The sequence below is a fragment of the Pseudonaja textilis genome, chromosome 3 (genome assembly GCF_049901715.1).
Source record: "Pseudonaja textilis isolate UNSWEBS1 chromosome 3, rPseTex1.2, whole genome shotgun sequence".
Classification (NCBI taxonomy): domain Eukaryota; kingdom Metazoa; phylum Chordata; class Lepidosauria; order Squamata; family Elapidae; genus Pseudonaja; species Pseudonaja textilis.
The window spans coordinates 106317002-106341483 of record NC_141992.1 but is presented as its reverse complement, the minus strand read 5'-3'; the positions used below and the strand labels follow the sequence as shown (position 1 = coordinate 106341483).

General features: G+C 40.1%; 1 protein-coding gene and 1 long non-coding RNA gene across 4 annotated transcripts in view; one reads left to right on the top strand and one right to left on the bottom strand.

Annotated features, from left to right (window-relative positions):
- The window catches only part of CRIP2 (cysteine rich protein 2), a 161750-nt gene that overhangs the window by 38868 nt on the left and 98400 nt on the right, over positions 1 to 24482 (bottom strand). For both annotated transcript variants that reach the window (XM_087932051.1, XM_026718744.2), the window contains exons 6-7: positions 17297 to 17391; positions 14950 to 15007 (exon numbers count right to left, since the gene is read on the bottom strand). In XM_087932051.1, coding sequence (XP_087788177.1) covers positions 14950 to 15007; positions 17297 to 17391 — 153 coding nt within the window. The remainder of the gene's footprint in view (positions 1 to 14949; positions 15008 to 17296; positions 17392 to 24482) is intronic.
- On the top strand, positions 1855 to 23437 carry LOC148126261 (uncharacterized). Of its 2 annotated transcripts, none has more exons than XR_015743370.1 (3): positions 1855 to 2217; positions 17198 to 17684; positions 22304 to 23437. It is a non-coding gene; the product is annotated as an uncharacterized LOC148126261 (long non-coding RNA). The 2 variants fall into 2 exon arrangements; XR_015743369.1 differs by having other exon boundaries at positions 17198 to 17688.

Sequence of the window (24482 nt, the reverse complement as noted above, 5' to 3'; positions counted from 1 at the left end):
AGACCCTGTCTAACAGTTTGTAACACCCAAGCGTCGGATGTGGTAGTTTCCCACTGGGCAGCAAAATGGGATAATCTGCCCCCAATGGGAACTGTGAATTTGGGTCTTCAAATACAGGTATCTGATGAATATTAAGATAATTTGGATTTATGTCTATTCCAATCATGAAGGGAGGACTGTCAGAATATTCATGAACTGGAATAGACATGGTCAGCCATTGGGGACTGGCTGGAATAGGACATGGTAACAAGGTCAGCCAATGTATAGGCATAGCAACTAAATCAGCCAATGAGGGCTGTTTGGGAGCTGAAACAGCTTGGAGCCTGGACATGGTTTAGGCTTAGCTTAAGTGCCCTGTATAGAGGAGGTTCTTTTTAGGTCTGAGTACTGAAGCTGCAAACAAGTCTATCTGCTGAACAGAAACTTACTTACAATCTCTCCTCTCTACCACATTGGAAGAATCTGCTGTTGGTATTGTAAATTTACTTCATGTATTATTATGTATATAAGAAAGTTAATGAATCCTACTGAATCAGTTATCCATGTGTGCTTTCTGGATTTGATTTTCTGCAACAAACTCTGACAGTGTATGTGTAGGGGACATTGAGAATAGTTTTTCAGCCCCCTATCCAATCCTGCTGTGTCCCCAAAACCTTCTCCACACCCAGTCACCCATCATGCACTTACCATTTGAAGAACTCTAGATATTTGGACCTCAGGAGGGCAGGCTACTCCATCTTTCAACATCCGTGGGCTGCATGGCTGCATCCTGGAAGCAGCTGCCATTTTTAGAGTGGCCATAATTCTTGCATTGCACAAAATGGCAGCTACTTCCAGGATGCAAGCACATGCCCCAGGGATGGAGTGATATACTCCACTTCTCTAATGTGGTCTCCACAGTGCTTCAAAAAGATCCAGAGCTTTTTGCAGTGCTGCGGAGATCAGATTAGGTAAGCAGGATGAACTGCTTCATGCCTGGGCCCTCCTGCCTGTGGCTGCTCAGAAAATGGAGGCTGCTTCTAGAGTTGGAAGGGACCTTAGAGGTCTTCTAGTTCTAAAGTAGGAGATCTTATACTATTTCAAACAAATCATTGTCCAATCTCTTCTTAAAATCCCCGTGTTGGAATGTCCACAAATTATGGAAGTAATTTCTACCAATTAATTGTTCTGTCAGGAAATTTCACCTTTGTTCCAGGTTGGTTCTCTCTTTGATTAGTTTCCATCCATTGCTTCTTGTCCTGAATTCAGGTGCTTTGGAGAATAGGTTGATCCCTTCTCTTCTTTGTAGCAGCGCTTTGATATTGAAACACTGCTATCATGTCACCTCAATCCTTTTTTTAGCAATATACCGCTTTACAATGCTTTACAGCCCTAAGAGGTTTACAGAGTCTGTATATTGCCCCCAACAATTTGGATCCTTATTTTACCCACCTCTGGAGGATGGAAGGCTAAGTCAACCTTGAGCCTGGTGAGATTCTAATTGCCAAATTCGTTATTTGTGTTATATGTGAAAATTACATATTGTGAGTTACACCTGAGAAAAAGAAGAACAGAAGGGAATCCATGTTTATCTGATATTTGAACTATGCCATGATTACTGGACAGTTATTTAACTATGCCTAATAAACATGTTATCTTTTGTAACTTGTTATGTTCTAAAGTAAAAGTCAGGTTTTTGGCAAGAACAGAAGTTTGTAATTTCTTGGTTTACAGATATATGTGAGAGATACAGGGTTATCCTGACCCATGAGAACGAGGTAGTTTCCCAGAGATGATGTGTTGGGCAGAGCTAGAGGTGAAATTGAGGAAAGCCCCTAAAAACACTGAAAGAGCATAACAGGAAGAATTATGTAATCCTCTGAATGTGATATTCTATAAAAGCAATAATCATTTTGGGGACTTCATCTCCTAATGTTAAGGAGATGGGGTCCTATTCTGATGTTTGCAATTTTCTGAACAAAGCTTTTTACAGTTCTTTGGTTGTCAAGTCTATTTTGGGGGGGGGGGGTATCACAATTGGCAAAGCCAGAGCCAGGAGCAAGACTTTTTTCTTCTGACGGATGATGGATTTTGAAGGCTGCAAGGCTGTTTTCAGTGGATTGTCAGTTTGATGGATCTCTCGACTGGGAGGGAAATCGCTCTTAGCAACCTGTTGACAGATGACCTGTAACCATAAAGGCTGACAAACAACCCAGGCACTGGTGCACCAGGATACACGTGAGCTAGCTCTTATAGTTTGTTTATATTGTGTTGCAACTCTGTTAAATTTGTTTAAGGGTTGTTTAAATCACTGGGTGGAAAGGATTTTTTCTAAGCTTGTAAGTGTATGTCTTTGTATGCTGTGTGCGGCATAGGTTTGTGTGCCTATTGTATTGCATTATCATTTCCTCTGTTCCATTTCCTCTGCTGGGAGAGACAGTTTTACTGTTTTTAAATGGGGTCGTATTTTTCTAAGACAGCTGCTGCTGTAGAGTTACCATCCATTCCTCCTTCCTCTCCCTTGGATGAATTGCTCAAACAGTGGGGAGAGCCATGGCTTACTGAATATACAAAACACTTAAATAAAGTGACAATGATAGAGCTTTGTACTGGGATGTGGCCAACTTTTGTGCTAATATCCCCAAATTGCAGGTGAAGTAAATTTGGTGAGTCAGATCCTTATTGGGTTAAAGCCTTGAGAAAGATTCTTGTTAAAAAGAAGTTACAAATGCAGTTGATGTATGTGGAGCCCTGGCTGCACATCCAATGGACGGATCCTTTCCCTCCTACAAACAAGAGACTTTTATATGCTGAGGAGGAAGGAAAGCGGGATCCACTTGAATATTCCATCTGCCCGAGACCTCCCCACATAATGTACAGGATATGGCAGCTGCTGCTCCAGTAGTGGGGGATGTGGCAGACAGAGCTGAAGGAAGTGATTTTTCGGCAATGACACAATATAGAGAGCTAAAAAGGGAATTAGATTCTATTGAAGATGCTGCTGGAACTCAGCCAGCTTCTTCTTTAGGAGCTTTACTAGATCTAGAGCTAGAAAGGAAAATAAATTACATCCACTAAGGGTCTTACAGATGCGGGCGTTCCCATGAATGTGCCTCTTACTTCCTCTGAGGTAAGTAATTATAAAATGAATATGCTATCTTTGCAATCTGATCCAATAAGGTTATTTGAATCTTTGGATTTATTTCTTGGCCCTAATATCTATACCTTTGTGGAATTGCAACATATTTTGGGTTATTTGTTTACTCCAGAGGAAAGGGTTCAGATAAGGAAGGCTGCAATGCCATATTGGGATAAAACCCAGATAGGGTTGCAGAACCCCCCTGCAGCTGAGACCACGTTTCCTTTGGTTGATCCTAGTTGGAATAATAATAATTCTGAACATAAGAGTACAGATGGAAGATCTTAAGAGAATTATTGTTCAAGGTGTATGTACTGCAGTTCCACAAGGACACAATCTGATTAAGGCTTCTGAAGTAGGCCAGCTGAAGGATGAGCCGCCGGCTAAGTTTTTGAATAGAATCAAGGAGAGTTTGAATAAGTATTCTGGTCTTGCTCTGGAGACACCAGCATATAATTCTTTGGTGAAAGTACAGTTTGTGACAAAGGCGTGGCTGGATGTTAAACGTAAACTACAGAAGCTAGTTAGCTGGGCTGATGTTGACATCTCCATTTTATTGCAAGAGTCGCAGAAAGTTTTTGTAAATAGTGATGAACAGCGGACTAAACATAAGAGCCAGATGATGGTTTCCATATTCAAGGCAGTTACAAAGCCTGAAACTAAAATAGAAGGAGCTGGTAGAGGTAGAGATAGAAGGGTTGGAGCAGCATCTACTGGGGATAGATGGAAGCGTCCTGGACAAGGTAGAGGGTTTCTTCCTTGGAACAAGTATAGGGTGATTGGAGGAAACAAAAAGTGTTTTGCTGAAGGGCATTTTGTTAGAAATTGCCTGGACAAGCTGAGAACCCAGAGAAGGGAGCAGAGATTGTATATCCTAATTGAAGGGGGGGTCGAGGGCTCGTTTCTCGGATCCCACCAAGAGCCCTTGGTAAACCTGAAAGTGGGACCAGAAGAAGAGGATTGTGTTTTCTTAATAGATACTGGTGCAGCTAGAACTTCATTGTGTAGATTACCTAAAGGTGTTAGTTACACAGATAAGGAAAACTTTAGTGATATCTGGTGTAAAGGGAGAACCATTTAATGTTTCTGTTGTTGAGAATATGTGTTTAAAAGGAGGACAATATGAAATAAAACTGGATGTTTTATTGATACCTGAAGCAATTTGGGCTGGGACTCAACAGCTTGCCTTTCCTCTCCCCACTTTGCTTCCCCCTTGGGGAAGCAAGGTTAGGAAGTGTGGTTGACCGCCATCCGATTGCCATGGCCTCAGGTTGCCCTGTGCCCACCTCCTGCCTGTCTGAAAGACCACCTTGACCTATCGATAGATCCGCCTCTGCCCCCTGCTCGTCTCGACCACTTCAGCAACCGATAAGCACAGTCAGGTGCCCCCTCGGGGAAGTGGGCCTGGGAAAGCTGGTCAGCCAGGGCCTCACCTGCAGCCTGCCCCTTGTGCAGCACCTTTAAACTTTGTGCGCTTCACAAATGGGGAGGAGGAGACACCAGCGCCATTGCCGCCGGTGCCTCATATGTGAAGCATGCTAAGTTTAAAGGTGCCGTGCAGCATGAGGCTGCTTGCAGCGAGAGAAATGGGGGGGTGAGATGCTGCACAGCACCTTTGAGGTTAGCGCACTTCACAAATGAGGTGAAGCAGCAATGATGCTGGAATCCCCTTCTCATTTGTGAAATGCGCTAAGTTTAAAAGTGCTGGGCAGCGCGAGGGTGCTTGCAGCGAAAGAAATATGAGGGGGAGATGTGCTGCAAGCACTGTTGAGCTTAGCATGCTTCACAAATGAGGCGGTGATGGGAATGGCGCTGGAATCCCCTTCCCATTTGTGAAATGCACTAAGTTTAAAGATGCTGCTCAGCACAAGGCTGCTCATGGCAAGAGAAATATGGGGGGGGGAGGTGCGCTGTGCAGCACCTTTAAGCTTAGCCCATTTCACAAATGAGAAGGGGATTCCAGTGCCATTGCTACCACTACCTCATTTATGATGTGTGCTAAGCTCAAAGGTGCTGTGCAGCACATCTCCCCCTTGTATTTCTCTCGCTGCAAGCAGCCTCGTGCTGCACAGCACCTTTAAACAGTGGCTCTGGAATCCCCTTATTTGTGAAAAGCACTAAGTTTAAAGGTGCCACACAGCACAAGGTTGCTCGCAGTGAAAGAAATATGGAGGGGAGAGGCATGCTGCACAGCACCTTTAAGCTTAACGCACTTCACAAATGAGGCAGTGATGGCAATGGTGCTGAAATCCCGTTCTCATTTGTGAAATGCACTAAGTTTAAAGGTGCTGCATAGTGCGAGGCTGCTTGCAGCGAGAGAAATATGGGGTGGGGAGAGGTGCACTGCACAGCACTTTTGAATTTAGCGCGCTTTGCAAATGGCGCTTAATTTGTGAAGCTAAATTTGGTGCTGCATGAGGCTACTCAAGGTGAGATGAGAGGAATATTGTGGGGGGGCGACTTTTCTCCCGAGACACTGACACTGCTGCTCTTGCCATGGAGGAGTGAGAGAGATGAGAAATAGAGAGAGGGAGAAAGAAAGAGAAAACTATACTCAGAGGTGGTATTCAGCAGGTTCTGATGAGTTCTGGAGAACCATAGCAGAAATTTTAAGTAGTTTGGGGAACCAGCAAATGCTACCTCTGACTGGCCCCGTCCCCATCTATTCCTGCTTCCTGAGTCCAAGCTGATTGGCTTGGTTTCCTTTTGTTGCTCTGCACAGGAGAACAGAGCTGGAAAGCAGGTTAGTGGGGTGGGGTGGGGTGGGAATGGAGATTTTACAGTATCCTTCCCCTGCCATGCCCACCAAGCCATGCCACAGAACCAGTAGTAAAACTTTTTAAATCCCACCACTCACTATACTACCATAAGTATTCCAGAAGCAACATGCTCCCTTCCAGTTTCCACAGCCCCAACCAATCTACCACGCAACAGGAGCAGAAGCTGCATGACACGCAAAAGCTGCATGACAGGAATAGGAAATTAAGTCTTCAAGTTCCTGTATACTGTTTCTCGCCATCATTGAGCCTCAACAATCCACTGTTCTCCCCCCCGCTTGGGATAATTGTGTTATTCATCACATGGCTCACCTTCAAAACATGCTATGAATATATTAAAGATGGCATAAATGAAGGACGTTACCAGGATTTTTAAAAGATAACAACAACAAAAAATAAAAATAAAGGTAAAGCGCACACACCCACCTCCCCAACTCATCAACTCAACAGAAATACAGATAGGATGAAGAGAGAGATACTGTATAAGAAACTGATACTCTGTATTCATTTGCTTGGTTAACAATATTTGCAATCTATTCACTTCCAAAACACAGGCAGCTAACAACAAATACAAAGTAAATGAAAACCATGCAAAATGAGTAGTATACCATAAAGAAAAAAAAATCTGTTTGTAAAACTCATATTTAAGCCTATCACAATATATCCAAATCTCTATCACCAGAAGAAAACCCAGCTCAAGATATTTTCCTGCCCCAGGGGAGGGTGGAGCTGGCGTTGCAACGATACGGCATGCGATCTTGGAGGTCTGAGATCGCTGCCAATATCTTTGCTCCTGGACGATCCTATGGATCTAAACCGTCCCAAAGAAATGGTGAAAGTGAAGAGCGCATCCTGTTGATCCCAGGTACACCACAAAGTCCCTGGTAGATCCAGGAGAAGCTCTTCTTGCCAGTGGCAAAGAGGCAGCCACTAAAGCTGCTGAAGTTGGGACAGCTCCGAAACGGAAGAGAACAGAAAGAGAGAGTGTGCCGGTTTGGTGAGAACTTTTTCTTTATTCTAAGATCTGAAAGGACACCCTAAGGAAAAGAAAGAATCTGTAAAAGTTTTGACAGAAGTGATTAAGCGGCAATTTTAAACAGGGATGTCAAAGTAATGTTTTTTCCTCATTGCTGGATTTTCTATACATGATCTTATATTTTGAAACTGGACTGGTTTTTTCTTTTTCATCTATTTTTTCTCCTTTTTGATTTTGTAACTATTTTAGGCTAGAGACTCCCTTTTAGTTATTTCTTTTTTTTAAATATCTTTTTCTTTTTTTATTAATTCTTATTGCATTTTGCTTGGAAGAGGGGGAAAGTGAAAGCAAAGAAACTTTAACACTGCCAACTAGAGGCTTGGAAATATTCTATTTCTCTTGTGACCAGACAAAGCTGAGAAAGAAAGAACTGAGACTTTTTTTCAAGGACATTGCTACTTGATAAGATAGAGGGAAGAGCATGGGAGAGTATTATTGCAGGTGCTCTTCTGGGTTTCTATCAACAGCTGGAGTCTGGTGTTGAAGTTTATAGGAAAAGAAAAGGTGATAAGTTTCTGGAGAAGAGTGTTATAACAAGAGCCTTGGATAACTAAACAAAGTGCAGTGTGTTTTCTTGATTTTTCCTAAGCTGTGCTACCCCTCCTCAACAGTTTACTTTTTGAAATAGCTATTTGGACTTTTAGTTCTTTGGAACTTGTCTTTGCTTTTTTTTTTCTTTATGCTTGTCTTTGGAAGTTATTTTTTTACGTTGGTTTTTTATTTTAAAAGAAAAGTTTTAGTAGTAATGATTCCCTTCCTTTTCTTTTTGAGAGAGTAGCCTTTTTTTCTTTTTCTCTTTTTGCCTTTCTGGTACTTTTGTTTTTCCATCTACCTCCAATACTGGTTTTTTCTTTCTTTTTATCTTCCTGGCTTTTTTTCTTTTTCTCTTATGCAGTCTTTTATATTTGAGACCTCTTAATTGGATTAAGATGTTGAAGAACCTGAAGAATTTTCTTTTTTTTAGCTTTTTCACTTTTCCGTCTTTTTTAGGATTTTACAACTTTTTCTCCTTTGTGTATGTTTATGTTTTTTTCCCTTCATTTTTGAATTTTCATTATTATCTAACTAATCGGTTGGATTAAGGTATACAAGAGCCTGAAGAAATTCTCTTTTCTTTTTTTATTATTATTACTATTTGGCTTATTTTTCCCTGCTATTTTTATCTGGAATCGCAATTGGTTACTTCACAATTGGATTAAGGTCTAGAAGAACCTGAAGATTTTGAATTGTTTGAAATGAGTAGGAAATTAACAGCTACCAGTTCTTCAACTTCTACTTCCTCCTCTCCACCATATGGAGGACAACATTCAATACAGACAATGTTAAGGCAAGAGAAAGAACAAGAAAAAGAAAAAGTGACCCTGCAGATGATTATGCAAGGAATTCAAAACATTCAAACAAGATCAGAGAATATTGAAAAGAGAATAGAGAACATCGAACAAAGAACAGAGAACATTGAACAAAGAACAGGGAAAACCGATGAAAAAGTTTAGAACATCCAATAAATGATGATGATGAGAGGCTACTAAAAATTGAAGAAGATAAACAAAGAGATAAGAAGATTGGAGACATTGATACCAGATTAACTGTGGTTGAACAAGATAAAAGTGGTATGCTGAGATGGGAGATGGACAGATCAGAATTTTATCTCAGATTCCAAAACATAGAGGAAGAAAAAGGACACAATCTAGCTGAGATAATGATAGAAATATTGGCTGAAGCTTTGGAAATAACTGAAGAGAAGATGATGGATGGAATAGATGAGGTTTATTGAGTCTTCACAAGATACGCAATGAGAAATAGCCTACCAAGAGAAGTTCATATCAGATTTACAAAGAAAGCCATTAAAACGCAAATATTGCAAGTGGCAAGAGAGAAAACATTGAAATATAAAGATAAGGAGATTGTGGTTTTGAAACAAGTACCCAGAAGAGTGAGAGAGATGAGAAGAGAAGAGAATACCGATTCTTGACCAAATTGCTACTCAAAAAAGAGGTGAGTTACAGATGGCTGATTCCAGAAGGTTTAATGTTCACATGGCAAGAACAGAGATATAGAATTGATTCAATTGAGAAAGCTGAATCATTTTATAGAGAATTTTTCAGAGGGAAAGAGGAAGAGGCAGAAAAAGAAATCTCACTAATTGAATTCCAAGAGGACTGACAAATGACGACTGAAAAAGAGGAAGGTGCAGTAGGTGGAAAGGAGGAAGCCAAAGGACAATGTGAACCAAGTTCCACGAGAGCTACCAAACTTAATTATAAAATATAACCATGGAAGAGAAAAAATTGATTACAATTAATATAAATGGACTTAATTCAGCCGTTAAAAGGAAAACTTTCCATAAATTAGAGAAATTAAAATTTGATATAATCTGCTTACAAGAAGTACATATTAAAAAGCAATATGAACAATTGTTGATACAGACAAAACTAGGGAAAATATTTACCTCCTTGATACAATGCAAGAAAAGAGGAGTGGTTTTATATATTAAAGAGACCATCCCAGCGAAATTGATTTATACTGATGATGACAGAAGAATACTAATGGTGGAAATAATGGATAATAATACGAAAACACTCCTGATTGCAATCTATGCCCCGAATGATAAACAAGAATAATTTTATAAAAAATTACATATCAAAATAATTGAACTGGACTATGCTAATATAGTTATGATGGGAGATTTTAATGGAATTGTAGATAATAAACTGGACTACACAGCACAGAAAACAACAAAGCAAAACAGAAAGACTCTCCCTAAATCTTTTTTTAAAATGATAGATGAAATAAATTTAAAAGATACATGGAGAGAAAGAAATGCTAAAACGAAACAATACACCTTCTACTCAAATAGACACTTATCATGGTCCAGAATAAATATGATATGGATGTCAACAGAATTGTTAGCCAATATTCAAGAAATAAATATTGAAACAAGTACTTGGGCAGATCACAATCCAATGACAATTAAATGGAAAGGACAAAGACCTAGATTGACACTAAATAATACTATTTTAAAGGAAAAAGAGTTCACACAGTGGATGGACAAAGAATTGGCTTTTTTCTTCAGAGAAAACAAAAAAGAAGATACATCAATCCAGAATGTATGGGATACAATGAAGGCATATGCCAGAGGCTTGATAATAGACTATACAAGGAAAAGAAACACCATGAAAAGATTAGACTCTAAAGGCATTAGAGGAGGAGTATAAAGGACTTGAAAAAGAGTTACAGAAAATGCCACAGAAAAAGGACATTAAGTTAAAAATGGATATAATTAAACATAAAATGGGTCTAATAGAAAAGGAAGAATTAGCACAGAAAATTAGAGGTGCTAAACAGAATTACTTTGAAGATGCAAATAAACCAGGTAGATGGTTAGCATATAAATTGAGAAAGGAGAAAGAATCAAGGAAAATATTGCAATTAATAGATGATCAAGGCCAAGTTTGCTATGGTAGTAAAGAGAAGAAGGAAATCATTTGAGAGTATTATGGGAAACTATACACACAAGAGAATATTGATGAGGAAAGAGTCAAACAGTACCTACAGAATGCTAAGTTACCCCAGATGCCTAAAGAGACTGAAACAATGTTAGAAAGCAATATAACGATGATGGAGTTAACTGAAGCACTCAAGAAGCAAAATAATGGAAAGGCACCAGGCCCAGATGGACTTCTGGAAGAATTTTTCAAAACATTACAAGAATCATTGAATCTTCCATTGCTAGAAGTTATGAATAAAGTTATGTTAAAGAAGACGATACCTAAATCATGGTCAGAAGCTTATATTACACTTGTTCCAAAAGAGGAGGCCGATCCATTACAAATCAAGAACTATAGACCTATTTCCCTACTAAACGCAGATTATAAAATTTTTGCTTCAATATTGGCAGAAAGACTTAAAAAATACTTAAATAATTTTATTCATCCTGATCAAAATGGATTTCTGCCAAAGAGACAAATTAAAGACAAGATGAGAGTAATCTTGGACACTTTGGAATATTATGACGCAAATCCTGAAAAACAAATGGCTTTGATATTTCTAGATGCACAGAAGGCATTTGATAATGTGAATTGGTGATTCATGTTGTTACTGCTGAAACAGATGGGCTTTGCTAGAAAATTTATTCAAGCAATAGAAGCTATATATCATAAGCAGACGGCAAAGGTAATGATAGAGGGAGAACTGACAGATTCTATTGATATAAGAAAAGGAACAAGACAAGAGTGCCCACTGTCACCTCTGTTGTTTGTGTTAACTTTGGAAGTGCTGAATAGAAATATTAGAGATGAAAAGAATATAAAAGGGATGAAAATTAAAAAGGAAGAATTTAAGTTGCAAGCATTTGCAGATGATCTGGTTTTTATTTTAGAAGACCCACTAGAAACAGCATCAAAATTGATAGAAAAGATAGAGACATATGGAAAGGTGGCTGGTTTGAAAATAAATAAAGATAAGACAAAGATCTTGACAAAGAATATGCTATCAAGACAAAAGAACTGGCAGATCTATTGAAAATTCAGGTCACGAATAAGATCAAGTACTTGGGGATATACTTGACAGCAAGATGCAGTACACTAAAAGAGAATAATTATATCAAACAAGATAGCGCTAGATTTGGTGAAATGGGACAATTTACAACTGTCATTAATAGGGAGAATTTCAACAATCAAGATGAATATATTACCCAGAATTTTATATTTGTTTCAAACAATTCCAATTAGGCTTGGAAAAGACTATTTTGAAGATTTAAATAAAATTGTGCTGAAATTTATATGGCAAGGTAAGAAAGCGAGAATAAAGTTAAAACTTTTGCAAGATGCTAGAATAAGAGGAGGATTTGGTTTGCCTAATTGGGAGTTGTATTACCAAGCTACAAATTTGATGTGGGTTACGAAATGGATAACATTAAGGAATACTAGATTGTTGACATTAGAAGGACATGATCTGTTGTTGGGGTGGCATGCTCTTCTTTGGTATAAAGGAACTAAAACACAGGGGTACTTTAGAAGACATTATATACGGGAGTCTCTGGTTAAACTGGGAGAAGATTAAAAGACAATGTTATTTGAAAATTCCAGTCTGGCTATTGACTATTGAAGCATTTTCTTATCCTATAATATGCAAAAAGGAACAAACAGATATGGTGAAATATTGAATGAAAGGGGTGAACTTAAATCTATACAAAAACTAGAGGAACAAGGTATAAAGATGAATTGGTTTTCATATGCATAAATACATTCAAGGTATGATAAAGATTCTAAAAAAGAAGGTTTCTATGATAAACAGACTGATTTAGAGAAGATTTTGACAGGTACTGATGAAAAGGTGATTAAAAAATTGTATGGATATTTATTAGAAATTAAACTAGAAGAAGAACAAGTTAAAGAAACAATGATTGCTTGGGGGGAGAATTTTGGATATGGGATTGATCTAGAGAAATGGCAAAAATTGTGGTCTCAAAATTATAAAATGACAATGTCAACTGCATATAAAGAAAATTTGTATAAGATGTTTTACAGGTGGCATTTCCCCCCCGACAAGAATAGCAAGAATGTTGAAGAATAAATCTGAAAAATGTTGGAAATGTCATCAGACACCTGATGATGATAATATGAATTGTCACAAAACAAATTAAGTAAAATATGATTATTTCCTAAAGCATGAATGAATAAAAGTATAGTCAAATGATTGATTAATAATGATACCAATGTATTTAATATTGGATTGAAAATACGAGATCATATACAATGTAATTGTCATTGAAGACTACGAAATGGAAGCACAAAACAATTTGTAAACCAACCAGTACACTGTATGTACATATCTGGAAGATGGCCTGATGTTTTTGTTTTGTTTATGTTTGTTTTAAAAACCAATAAAAATTTATATATATATAAAAAAGATATTTTCCTGCCCCAGATTGAGTTGAACTGCAAATTATTTAATTCCGGTCAAGTTGTAATGGCTTCAGTGAAATTCCCATAGGTACTTTTCTCCCAGAAAGTAAAAATACAGTTATGATTTTCAGTTCTTTCATGATACGAAGATGAGTTGTCTGAAGCAAGGGCCTCACTGCCTCTTTCCCCCTGCTTGGACAGGTCCTAACATAGGCTTAATCCCTGCAACAAGTGGGAAAGCTACTATAATGCCCTCTGCCCTTTTATTAAAACAGAGTGAACAAACTGGTGTTGGACAGCAGCTGGGTAGGTCTTTAGTGGCTCCCAACCTTTTGGGCACCAGGGAAAGGCCTTTCCGTGGACCTGAGTAGGTGTGGTTTTGTGTGCTGCCTGTATCCTGCAGATGGGGCTTAGCTTGTTTGCGCAGCCTGGTTGCTGGCATGCCGCAGGCCAGTGCTGCTCCATTGGGGATTGGGATTGGGGACTGGCATTTTAAGTGACCAGGGCATTTCTGAACTTACTTTTTGGTAAGAGTTTAAGCTTTGGACCCGTACCCCTCCCAGTTGGTAAAGTCCTCCTGGAATTGGATCCATCATCCAAGTGATGATAAACTCCTCATGGGGTCAGGGGTGCTGCCTGCCTTGAAGGGAGCAGTGGTATGTCCCCTTTCCAAAAGATCATCCTTGGACTTGACCATGTTAGTTGTCTGGTTTCCTTTCCTTTTGGAGGAATGTTTTTGAGAGGATGGTAAGCACTCAGTTTTAGAGGTTGCAGCGCTCAGACAGCATTAGTCATGTGAGTGGATGACAGCGGAGGTCTTGGCATAGGGTATATTATTATATTCATTTATCTCTCCCGGATCTCTTGATGACTTTCAACACTATCAACATGATATCCTTCGAGGAGAGAGAGAGAGCTGGGTGGGAGGCAGTGGTGGTATTCTACTGGTTCGGTCCGGTTCTGGCGAGCTGGTAGCAGCAATGAGCAGCGAAGACCGAACCGATTCTCTCCGCCATTCTGCTGTTGGGCCCACCCGCCTGTCCAGGCTCCCATACTCACCTTTATCTGCTAAATTTGAAGCGCAACTGCTTTGCACGGCACAGAATAGTGCCGCACGGCAGCTGCTGAAGAAACCGGAATCATGCAGGCTTGCTGGAGGTGAGTTAGAATGCCTCTGCGCCTGCGCAAGCACCTCTGTGCCTGCGCAAAGTGCATGTTTGGCATGCGCGTGCATGCAAAGTGTGTGCATGAGCGCAAAGCGCGCCCACCAAGCCACATCCACTGAACCGGTGGCAAAAGTATTTGAATCCCACCACTGGTTGGAGGAGATGAGAAGGAGAGAGAGAGAGATGAGAGAAACAGAGAGATGAGAGAGAGAGAATGAGATTAGAGAGAAAGAGATGAGAAACAGAGAGATGAGAAAGAGAGAGAGAAAGAGAGAGAGATACCTGTTTAAAAGAAAATAGAAAAATGGCTTTTTGAGTGTTTAAGGTTGCAGACCCCTGTGTTAGGCAAACACCATAGTCATTAAGTGAACCTTGTAGTCATTAAGCAAACACTGTGGTTAAACAAGTCCATTTTTCCCAATGGGCATTTTTAACCAGAAACCAGAAGGAAATGTTGGAAACTGGCAAAAAACATAAAAACCTCAGTCACATGACTGTGTGGGATGTTGTAACTGGTCATAAGTGTGTGTGTGTGTGTGTGTGTATGTGTGCATGGCTGTCAAAACTCAAAAAACAGGTCAAGTAGCTCTGGGAAGGTCAGTTGTAAATTAGAACAGTTGCTAAGCAACTGGCCATTAAGCGAGGACCACTTGTATTTGGTTTGTCACCAGGCCACACTCACCCAGTCACATGACAATGCACACCCACCAGGCTACGCCCACCCAGTTTGAATCCCACCCCTGGCCCCAACTTTTTTGTAACATGGTTCACAGCCTAAACTTCAAAGCTTATGTCCTCACCCTAACCAAGGTTTTGTTATCTCTGCTCTAAATCTGCTAAGCCTGAATTGTCAAATACAAGACTATATTTTAATTCCAACAGAAGAGGTAAGTGGTAATAAACAAGCCAACTGGCTTTTCAATATTTAAACTGTCAATCACTTCACCTTTTGGTCCAAATAGGATCCCATAGCATGGTTTGTGGCAATATGGCTGTCCATCATGCTAGAAGAAAAAAAATACAAGATGAAAACATTAGTGTAAGTCATGAGATTAGCTCCCTTTCTGCTAAATTCAATGCACTGTTAACTTTTGAACAAAACAAATGGTTTTTGTTACCATCAATATTTTCAATCACTTTATACCTCAAAGAACATTAAATATAAATCACCTAGTTTATATAAAGACCTACTCTATAGCAGGTACCCAAAATAAAACAAACTTCTTAGCCCCTAGTACCTTGATGGCGAACCTATGGCACACATGCTAGAGGTGACACACAAGCCCTCTCTCTGGGCATGTGAGCTGTTGCCTCAGCTTAGCTGTGCTGTGTATGCGCACCTGAGCCTCCCGCTGGCAAGCTGGTCTTTGGGTCTGCGGCCCATGTGCAAGAGGTGGGCTATGCAGGGGTCACATGCATATGCAGGGGGTGAGACATGCCGGGGGCGGGATGCATACAAGGGGGTTGTGCAGCATGTGCAAAGTGCACTCGTGTGTACATGCGTAGGGGCAGGGCGCACATGTGGGAGCAGGACGCATGTGCAGGGTTGTGCAATAGGCATGGGGTGCACATGCGGGGGCCATGTGTGCATGTGCGCGGGCGGGAGCTTGCTCGGGGGGTTCCACAAACATGCGGGGGGTGTGGCGCATGCTTGGGGTAGGGCGCATTTGTGGGGGTTGCGGGGGGTTGTGTGCACATCTGCAGGGGGTCATGCATGCATGCATGGGGGAAGGTGGCACACGTGCATGCATGAGGGCAGGGTGCATGTGCAGGACATGCGCACATTACATTTTCAGGACATGCGTGCATAGACATGCGTTGGGCACTTGGTGCCGAAAAGGTTAGCCACCACTGCCCTAGTATCTCTCATACTAAAATATTGACATTTTTTTATTTAAAGGCAATTGCAGCATAAGACTGCTGCCTCAGTTCTAGCATGCACAAGAATAAAACTACAAGCCTTTGACCTAATTAAAAGTTATGTCCATTAATGGTAAGTAGTACATATTGTGCCTGATTGCAAAAGCATCTTTTGGATCCCAAATCTCACTGATTGACAGTGCAGAACAATGATCTCTCTGTACCTAGGGAGACGTTCTTCATTGCTTATACTTTTGGCATACAGTTTCCTTGCAGCAGGAAAAGAAATGCTATTTATTGATTTTCTAATAGAATCACTCAGAGTTGGAAATTCTTTAGAAGTCATCTAATATAAATCTGGTGCAGGAAATGTTAAATAAGTTTGGAACAGGTTAGGCAGGGATATGATTGCATTAAAAATTATTACAGAAAATTGTTGTGAGAAAGGTGACAAAAAAGGAGAAGAGAGTATGTACAGGAACATGGTGCTAGAAGCCAAAATCTCTGTTGTGTATAAGTCTGTGGTAGCTCTGTGTGTGTGAGGGGGGGAGGGAGGGAGGGAGACAGAGGGAGAGAAAGAGAGGAAAAGTGAGAGAAAAATGAAAGAGAAATTGAGAGAGAAATTGAGAGAGAAATTGTGTATATGTAAAACATGTAAAGTGGAAAAAGAACAGCTCCAAACATTTGGGCATTGGACACTGATAAAATCCACTTCTCACCAAGCTAATTTCTAGAGTGGCAGTGCAGCTCTTTGTTCCAAGAATTTCTATATCCATAATACAATATATTAGAACTCTTAAAAAGTGAAGTCTCCTTTGAATTAATTGATTCTCATCCAAGTAGATTCCTTGATTTGCCACGACTGTCTTCTCAGATTTTTTTTAAACTTAAGTTGAATGTACAACCCTAGAATTTCCTGGTAATCTCCATTCTAGTGTGATTCCATTCCAGTGTGATTGCTGTAAGTTCTTATGATCAGCCCAGATCAACCAGGTACATCACCTGGTTTCTAGTCAGAATAGCAGCATACGTTACAGTTTACAAACAAAAACATACACCTCCAAAATTTCAGTAAGAAAATGTAGAAATCAGACAACATATACTTTATACTGTTGTAGATACACCTATTGATAAATGAATCAGATGCAGACTATATCAGAATATTTGGGAGTTATTGTCCAAAAGACACCTAGAAGGACCAAAGGATACTGTAAGGCAGAAACAGTTGATTATGAAGTAAAATGTAAGGAATAATTAATTATAAAGATTATGTGGTTTATTTGGGGATATCAAATATTAATTGTGAAATCTGTCAAAATCTACTTCTCTTTCAGATCTTGGAATCCAGATAGCAGCAAAATATGTAAAAGGCCTGCCAATTCAGTTCTAAAAACACCAGAAGATAAAACCTGAATCCAACAATAGATTCCTACCTCAGCATGGCCTCCAGGAATAAGAGTCTTCCCGCAACGCTCACAACGTAGACAGGGACGGTGCCAATCCTTGCCCAATGAAGTCACCTTCTCAGCTACAATACAGAAAAAAATGCATGTAGTTCAACTTATTTATAGGCGTAAATCAATATGCTCACCTTGGAGTCAAGGCAGTTGTTAAAAATAAGAATTGTAATACTTCAGCCTTATCCTTAATGTTGATTTTAAGACCTTCAAAGAATATTACGTTCTGAAGTGAATATAGTTTTAAACTGTATTTAAAACTCAACAATATGGGATAAAGAGCATCACCACCAAATGGATTTGTAACTGGCTGATACACCCTACTAACTAATAGTCCTTAATGGTACTACATCTACATGAAGTAGTAAGTAAGTAGTACAGTAGTAGTAAGTAGTACAGTACACAAGGTTCTGTCTTAGGTGCAGTACTATTCAATATCTTCATAAATGACTTAGATGTGGGAACAGAATTTAGTATCAGATGATGCTAAACTGGCAGGAATAGTCAAAACCCCAGAATAGAAGCTCAGGATCCAAAAGATATTAACAGACTTGAACAATGGACTCTATACAAAATTGAAATTTAATGTAGAGAAAGGCAAGGGTTTATACTTAGGCAGGAAAAATCAAAGGCAGAGATTAGACGAAACTTGGTTTAAAAACAGAAATTATGAGAGGGACCTTGGAGTCCTAGTGGACAATCACTTAAATATGAGCCAAAAGTGTGTGGCAACAGCCAAAAGAGCTAATACAATCCTTGTGTCAGGTTCCATCACACGGACGAAAGAAAGCACAACATCCACAACAGGATTTGATGTAAGCAGTTTATCTTCCTCCAGATTGTGCCAGCACTTAACTGACCAGCTGCTAAACAATATAAGCTAGCAGAGATTAAAGTCAGGGCTAAGCACTTAGCCCTTTCCATCACCTTTATTCACCCGATGTGTCCCGCCCCAATTATCCCAGCATGCCCCAAGCATCCCGGTAGGGACACACCCAGTTATTCTTCCCAAGAGGAGCTAGTTATTTTCCTCCAGCTGTTGGTCCTAGCCGCACGCTGCCCCTGCCCCCAATGGATCACACGCCCTGCGCCCGCCATGCCTCCCAATCAGCTGTTTCACAACAACTTTGGGATTTCCCTCTCAGCTCTTCTGCCATCGCTCAAGGCAAGCCTGCCTGCTTGCGGCAGCTAAATGATTTGGAGTCACAGGGCTTCATAGAAATGTCCATGGTCGGCAGCTTGAATGATCGGGAGTCATAGGGTTTCGTAGCAATGTCTACGGCTGGCCCGCCCCCCAAATGGCAGCCCAAAGATGATGTTGGGCTGACATGCGGCCCCTCTACCACAAAAGTGGCACCAGGAAATACAGGAAGAAGCATTATTAGCATAGTCACCCCCTCCTGGCTTATGCGGGTTCCTCATATTTTGCTATTCCTTGGGGTGCCCTCATAGCTGTACTGTTTACCCTGGAGGCCTCAGCCAATGGGTATCCCTTCCATAGCACTAGATACTGTAACCAGCCCCTAACACTTTATGGACCTCATAATGCTTTTCACCTCCCAAATAATAGGACCAGGACTTGGGGGTAAAGGGCCTCGTATGGGAGCTGACCTTACTGGTCGTAAAAGACTACAATGGAATACTGGGTGAGTTCTCCCAGGCAACTTTGGTAGTTTAAGTTGCACAGTGACCGGGTTGATTTTCTCAATTGGGAAAGGCCCAATGTATTTGGGTGGCAGTTTCTTGCTGCGAACTTTTAGGTTTAAATACTTGGTTGACAAATAGACTTTCTGATCCACATGGAAGTTGGGTTGTGGAGCTTGTTTCTTTTTTTTTTAATTAGAAAAACTTTATTAAACAAATAAACAAACACAAAAACAAACAAGTCTTACATTAATAATTTGAATGTGGTAGTTTCCTAACATCAATCATTGTCATTACTTTGTTAAATCCAATAGTATTATATAATTTCCATCTACACGCTTTAAATATAAATATGTTGTGGCTCCGGGCTTGGATTCAGCTCCTGTGATTGATATGAGTTCAAGTGAAGAGGTTATGTCAGAACAATATGAACCAGCCTGGCTTACTGATTGGACTGATAACCAGGATGAGGAGATGGACGTGACAAAGGACGACAGACCTGATGTATTAGAATTGTCAGGACCTTTGACCTCCTCTGGTTCCTTATCTGATCAACAGCCGGGAATGGCTGACAGGGAAGTTTTGAGAGAGTCTTCTAGTGGAGATGAGAACTTGGAAAATTTGTGGTTAAATGTAAAAAATAGAAGACAGTTGAAAAGGCAAAATCAGCTGGAGCAAATGAGAAGGGCAAGTCAGTAAATTAGCACGTTGCCTTAATGAGTATAAAAGGACACAGCTGGGCTGGTACATTTCGCCAGGAACAAAATGACTATTTGAGTGTGGACGTTACAGCAAAGAGCTCTGAGGCTGAGGATTTATTGCCAGGACTGGTTTGTCAGACAGAGTAAAGATTTATGCTGTGGTTTCTGCCAGCCGTTATCTTGTAAGACTTCTTTCCGTTTGATTTAATTGTGAAACGGCTGCTTTCTGTTTTGTTCGTTTGAATTTCGAAGGGGAAGCATAACATAAATATAATCATTCCTTATTCTCATGGATCTTCCTCATCTCTAGCCAACCATAAAATTTACACCATGTTTTATAATAATCCGAATCTTCCTTATTTTTTAGTTCTTTTGTTAATTTAATTAGGCACGCAAATCACATATACAAAGTGATGGAAATGTTCCCACCCCCAATAGTTCAAATGATTCTTCCAATTAAAAGTTGTGAATATGATCATGTGGACATCTTCAGGTGGTGATTTTGAAATGCATACAGGTGAAAAATTTAAAATCAAAAAATTAGAATATTGTGCAAAAGTTCATTTATTTCAGTAATGCAACTTAAAAAGTGAACCTAATATATGAGACAGACTCATTATATGCAAAACAAGATAGTTCAAGCTGTGATGTGTCATAATTGAGATGATTATGGCTTACAGCTCATGAAAACCCTAAATCCACAATCTCAGAAAATTAGAATATTGTAAAAAGGTTCAATATTCTAGCCTCAAAGTGTCCCACTCTAATCAGCTAATCAAGCCATAATACCCGCAAAGGGTTCCTGGGCCTTTAAATCATGGGGAAGACTGCTGACCTGACAGTTGTACAGAAAACCATCACTGACACCCTCCATAAGGAGGGAAAGCCTCAAAAGGTAATTGCAAAAGAAGTTGGATGTTCCCAAAGTGCTAAATCAAAGCACATTAATAGAAAATTATGTGGAAGGGAAAAGTGTGGAAGAAAAAGGTGCACAAGAGCAGGGATGACTGCAGCCTGGAGAGGATTGTCAGGAAAGGGCCATTCAAAAGTGTTGGGGATTTTCACAAGGTATGGACTGAGGCTGGAGTCAGTGCATCAAGAGCCACCACACACAGACTGATCCTGGTAATGGGCTTCAAATGTCATAATCCTCTTGTCAAGCCACTCCTGAACAACAAACAATGTCAGAAGTGTTTTTCCTGGGCTAAAGAAAAACAGAACTGGTCTATTGCTCAGTGGTACAAAGTCCTCTTTTCTGATGAGAGCAACTTTTGCATCTCATTTGGAAATCAAGAACCCAGAGTCTGGAGGAAGAATGGAGAGGCACACACTGCAAGATGCTTGAAGTCCAGTGTGAAGTTTCCACAGTCTGTGTTGATTTGGGGAGCCGTGTCATCTGCTGGTGTTGGTCCACTGTGCTTCACTAAGTCCAGGGACAATGCAGCCGTCTACCAGGAGATTTTGGAGCACTTCATGCTTCCTTCCGCAGACGAGCCTTATGGGGATGCTGACTTCATTTTCCAGCAGGACTTGGCACCTGTCCACACTGCCAAAAGCACCAAAACCTGGTTCAATTACCGTGAGATTACTGTGCTTGATTGGTCAGCAAACTCGCCTGACCTGAACCCCATAGAGAATCTATGGAGCATTGCCAAGAGAAAGATGAGAGACATGAGACCGAACAATGCAGAAGAGCTGAAGGCCGCTATTGAAGCACCCTGGTCTTCCATAACACCTCAGCAGTTCCACAGGCTGATAGCTTCCATGCCACGCCGCATTGAGGCAGTAATTGCTGCAAAAGGGACCCAAATCAAGTATTGAGTACATATGCATGCTTATACTTTTCAGAGGTCCGATATTGTTCTATGTACAATCCCTGTTTTATTGATTGCATGTAATATTCTAATTTTCTGAGATTGTGGATTTGGGGTTTTCATGAGCTGTAAGCCATAATCATCTCAATTATGACACATCACGGCTTGAACTATCTTGCGTGTAATGAGTCTATCTCATATATTAGTTTCACCTTTTAAGTTGCATTACTGAAATAAATGAACTTTTGCACGATATTCTAATTTTTCGAGTTTCACCTGTATTTCATTTTTAGGAAAGTTCTCCTATATTGTACAAAGAAGTTAACGAAGGGCAAATTCACCCAGATTACACAAAATATTCTAGGATTATAAAACAGAGTCTTACATAACTTACATATACAGCTGTGTGAAAAAGTCCTGCACACTTTACGGTTTACAGTTTATGGTTTATGATGTTTTTTGGGTAGGCCATTGATTTTATGATATTTTATGCTAACTGCTATGCAAATATTGTTATATGTAAATAAATACTGGTGGTTTTTAAGTGAAAAGCATAAGCTTTTTGCAATTTAGTTCTGTTTGGATGGGGATTGTGAATTTTCTTGCATGCTTACAATGCATGCTTACAATGACTATGAAAACAGATTAACTGATGCATACCCAATGTTGCAATTACTAAGGCCGATGCTAGTGTTTTGTTAACATTTTTATTGTTTGTGGCCCTGAAAAGGACCGTTTAGGTAACCAAACATGGTTACTAATATGACCTTATTGCTTATCACTTGGTGGCATCGCTTCAACTTCTTCTTCTTCTTTTTCTTCAGCATTTGTCTCGCGCTCGGGCATCGCTTCAACATAAACTGTATAAGCCTTTGCACGTGATCTTTGGTGACAATGTGGTGCCGGGCTGCAATGATGGATTCAATCAGCTCCAGCTTGGTCTTCGGATGCTTCTTGCTTATTTCATAACCAATCTTCACCCACAAGTTCTCAATTGGTTTAAATCTGGGCTCTGAGCTGACCAATCCAGGAGTCAAACATCATGCTTCTTCATCCACTGCTGGACGGACTTGGCTCGATGACAAGGAATGTTGTCATCCTGGAAGTAAAAGTCCTTCCCTACATGTTGCTGAGCTGAAGGAAGCATGGTCTTTTCCAGGACTTCAACATACTGCTTGGAATTCATGATTCCCTGCACAATTTGTACCCGACCAATACCAGAAGCAGCGATACAGCTCCAGATCATCACATGCAATGGATGCTTCACAGATAGATTCAGGCAGCACGGCCTAAATTCTTCAGCTGGAAATCTTCCGGCATACTTATTGCACTGATTCCCAGTCAACTAGAAATTGCTCTCATCACTGAAGATGACCTTGGCCCACTGTTCGTTGGTCCACTTGGCATTCATACATCACATGTTTCACCCGAAATTCTTGTAATCTGAGGTGAGGTGAGCTTCCTATCAGCCATTGAAATGCGTTGCAGAGCCTGATCTTGCTGTTTTGTCGACTTTCTTGGTCTTCCAGAGTGGAAGGCCTGTCATCAACTGAACCAGTTATTTGGTATTTTTCAACCACTCTGGTCACTGTGATGGGATGACATTTCACTCTCTTGGCTATTTCTGTACAGGAGTAACCCTCTTCATGAAGCACAATGATGCAATGTCGCTGCTCAGTACTGGTGAAAGCAAAGGCCTCCATCCTTGCCCGCAGCCAGAGCTAAATTAAATTTCTTGATGCTTTTCTTGCCTATTTATAGTCAGAGAGTATGACAACATTGATTGGCTCATAGATTTAGCCTCTGTGCATTTTGACTGGTCAGCCAAAGCTCGCTGCTGATTGACTACTTTCGATCCTAACATTCTTGAAAATGTAAGTTGTGTTTGTTTTAGCACATAAACTCACTCAAAACCTTAAAAAGACTTTGGTTATATTAATAAAAATTACGCATCTCAATCCGACTACAGAAATTTTTATCGAAGTACTAATTTTGTGTGGTTTCTATGAGTGAAAAGTTGATTAAACATGTAAATACAGCTTAAAACTGAAAGCGCACAGGACTTTTTCACACAGCTATACACTCACCTAATCCATTTATTGTGATAAACCATTTAACCATGGTTTGGTAATTAAGAACTGAGTTTGCAAATCATGCTGAATTACAATGCAATTTTTTTGACTTTGGCTTCATGAAATAGTTCTAGTATACTATGATATGCTATCACAGAAATGGCCTAAGACTAATTGATTAAAGATTGATTATGTAGAGTTTTAATTAGAAGACTAAGCTGTGAATCAAAGAGACTCCTGTTCAGATCTCATTTCAGCTGTGAACTCGAGAGTTGCTTAGATAAATCACTATTATACAATTGCTACCAACCTGCCTTCAATTGAGGACCTGTATACTGCATGAGTCAAAAAGAGGGCTGTGAAAATATTACAGACCCCTCACATCCCGGACATAAACTGTTTCAACTCCTTCCCTCAAAACGACACTATAGAGCACTGCACACCAGAACAACTAGACACAAGAACAGTTTTTCCCCGAAATGGGTGTTATTGCAAAAGAATGTCCAGGGCTTGCTACAGCCATGCACATACACCTCTAATAAATTTACTGAGACTGAACAGAGGTGGCTGATATGGGGGAAGGAGGCATATGCAGTGCATTGGGCTCTACTTATTTGGCAGCATTTCCTGGAAGGGGAAAAGACCCCATTTGATTTTGTATGGACTGACCATAAAAATCTACAAGCCCTGAAAACTCAGTACAAGTTATTCCCTAAACAAATCCATTGGACTCAATATTTTAATCAGTTCAATTTCACCCTGTATTATATACCAGGAGGGAAAATTTATGGGGGATACTTTGTCTAGGTTGCCCCAATACAATAGTATTAAAGCCGAAGTGGTCCAACCTGTTTTCACCTTGAAGCAGCTAGCAGACCCAGTAATCACTAGAGTTCAGGAGAAGAAGGAGCCTCAGTTTCCAAATGAACTG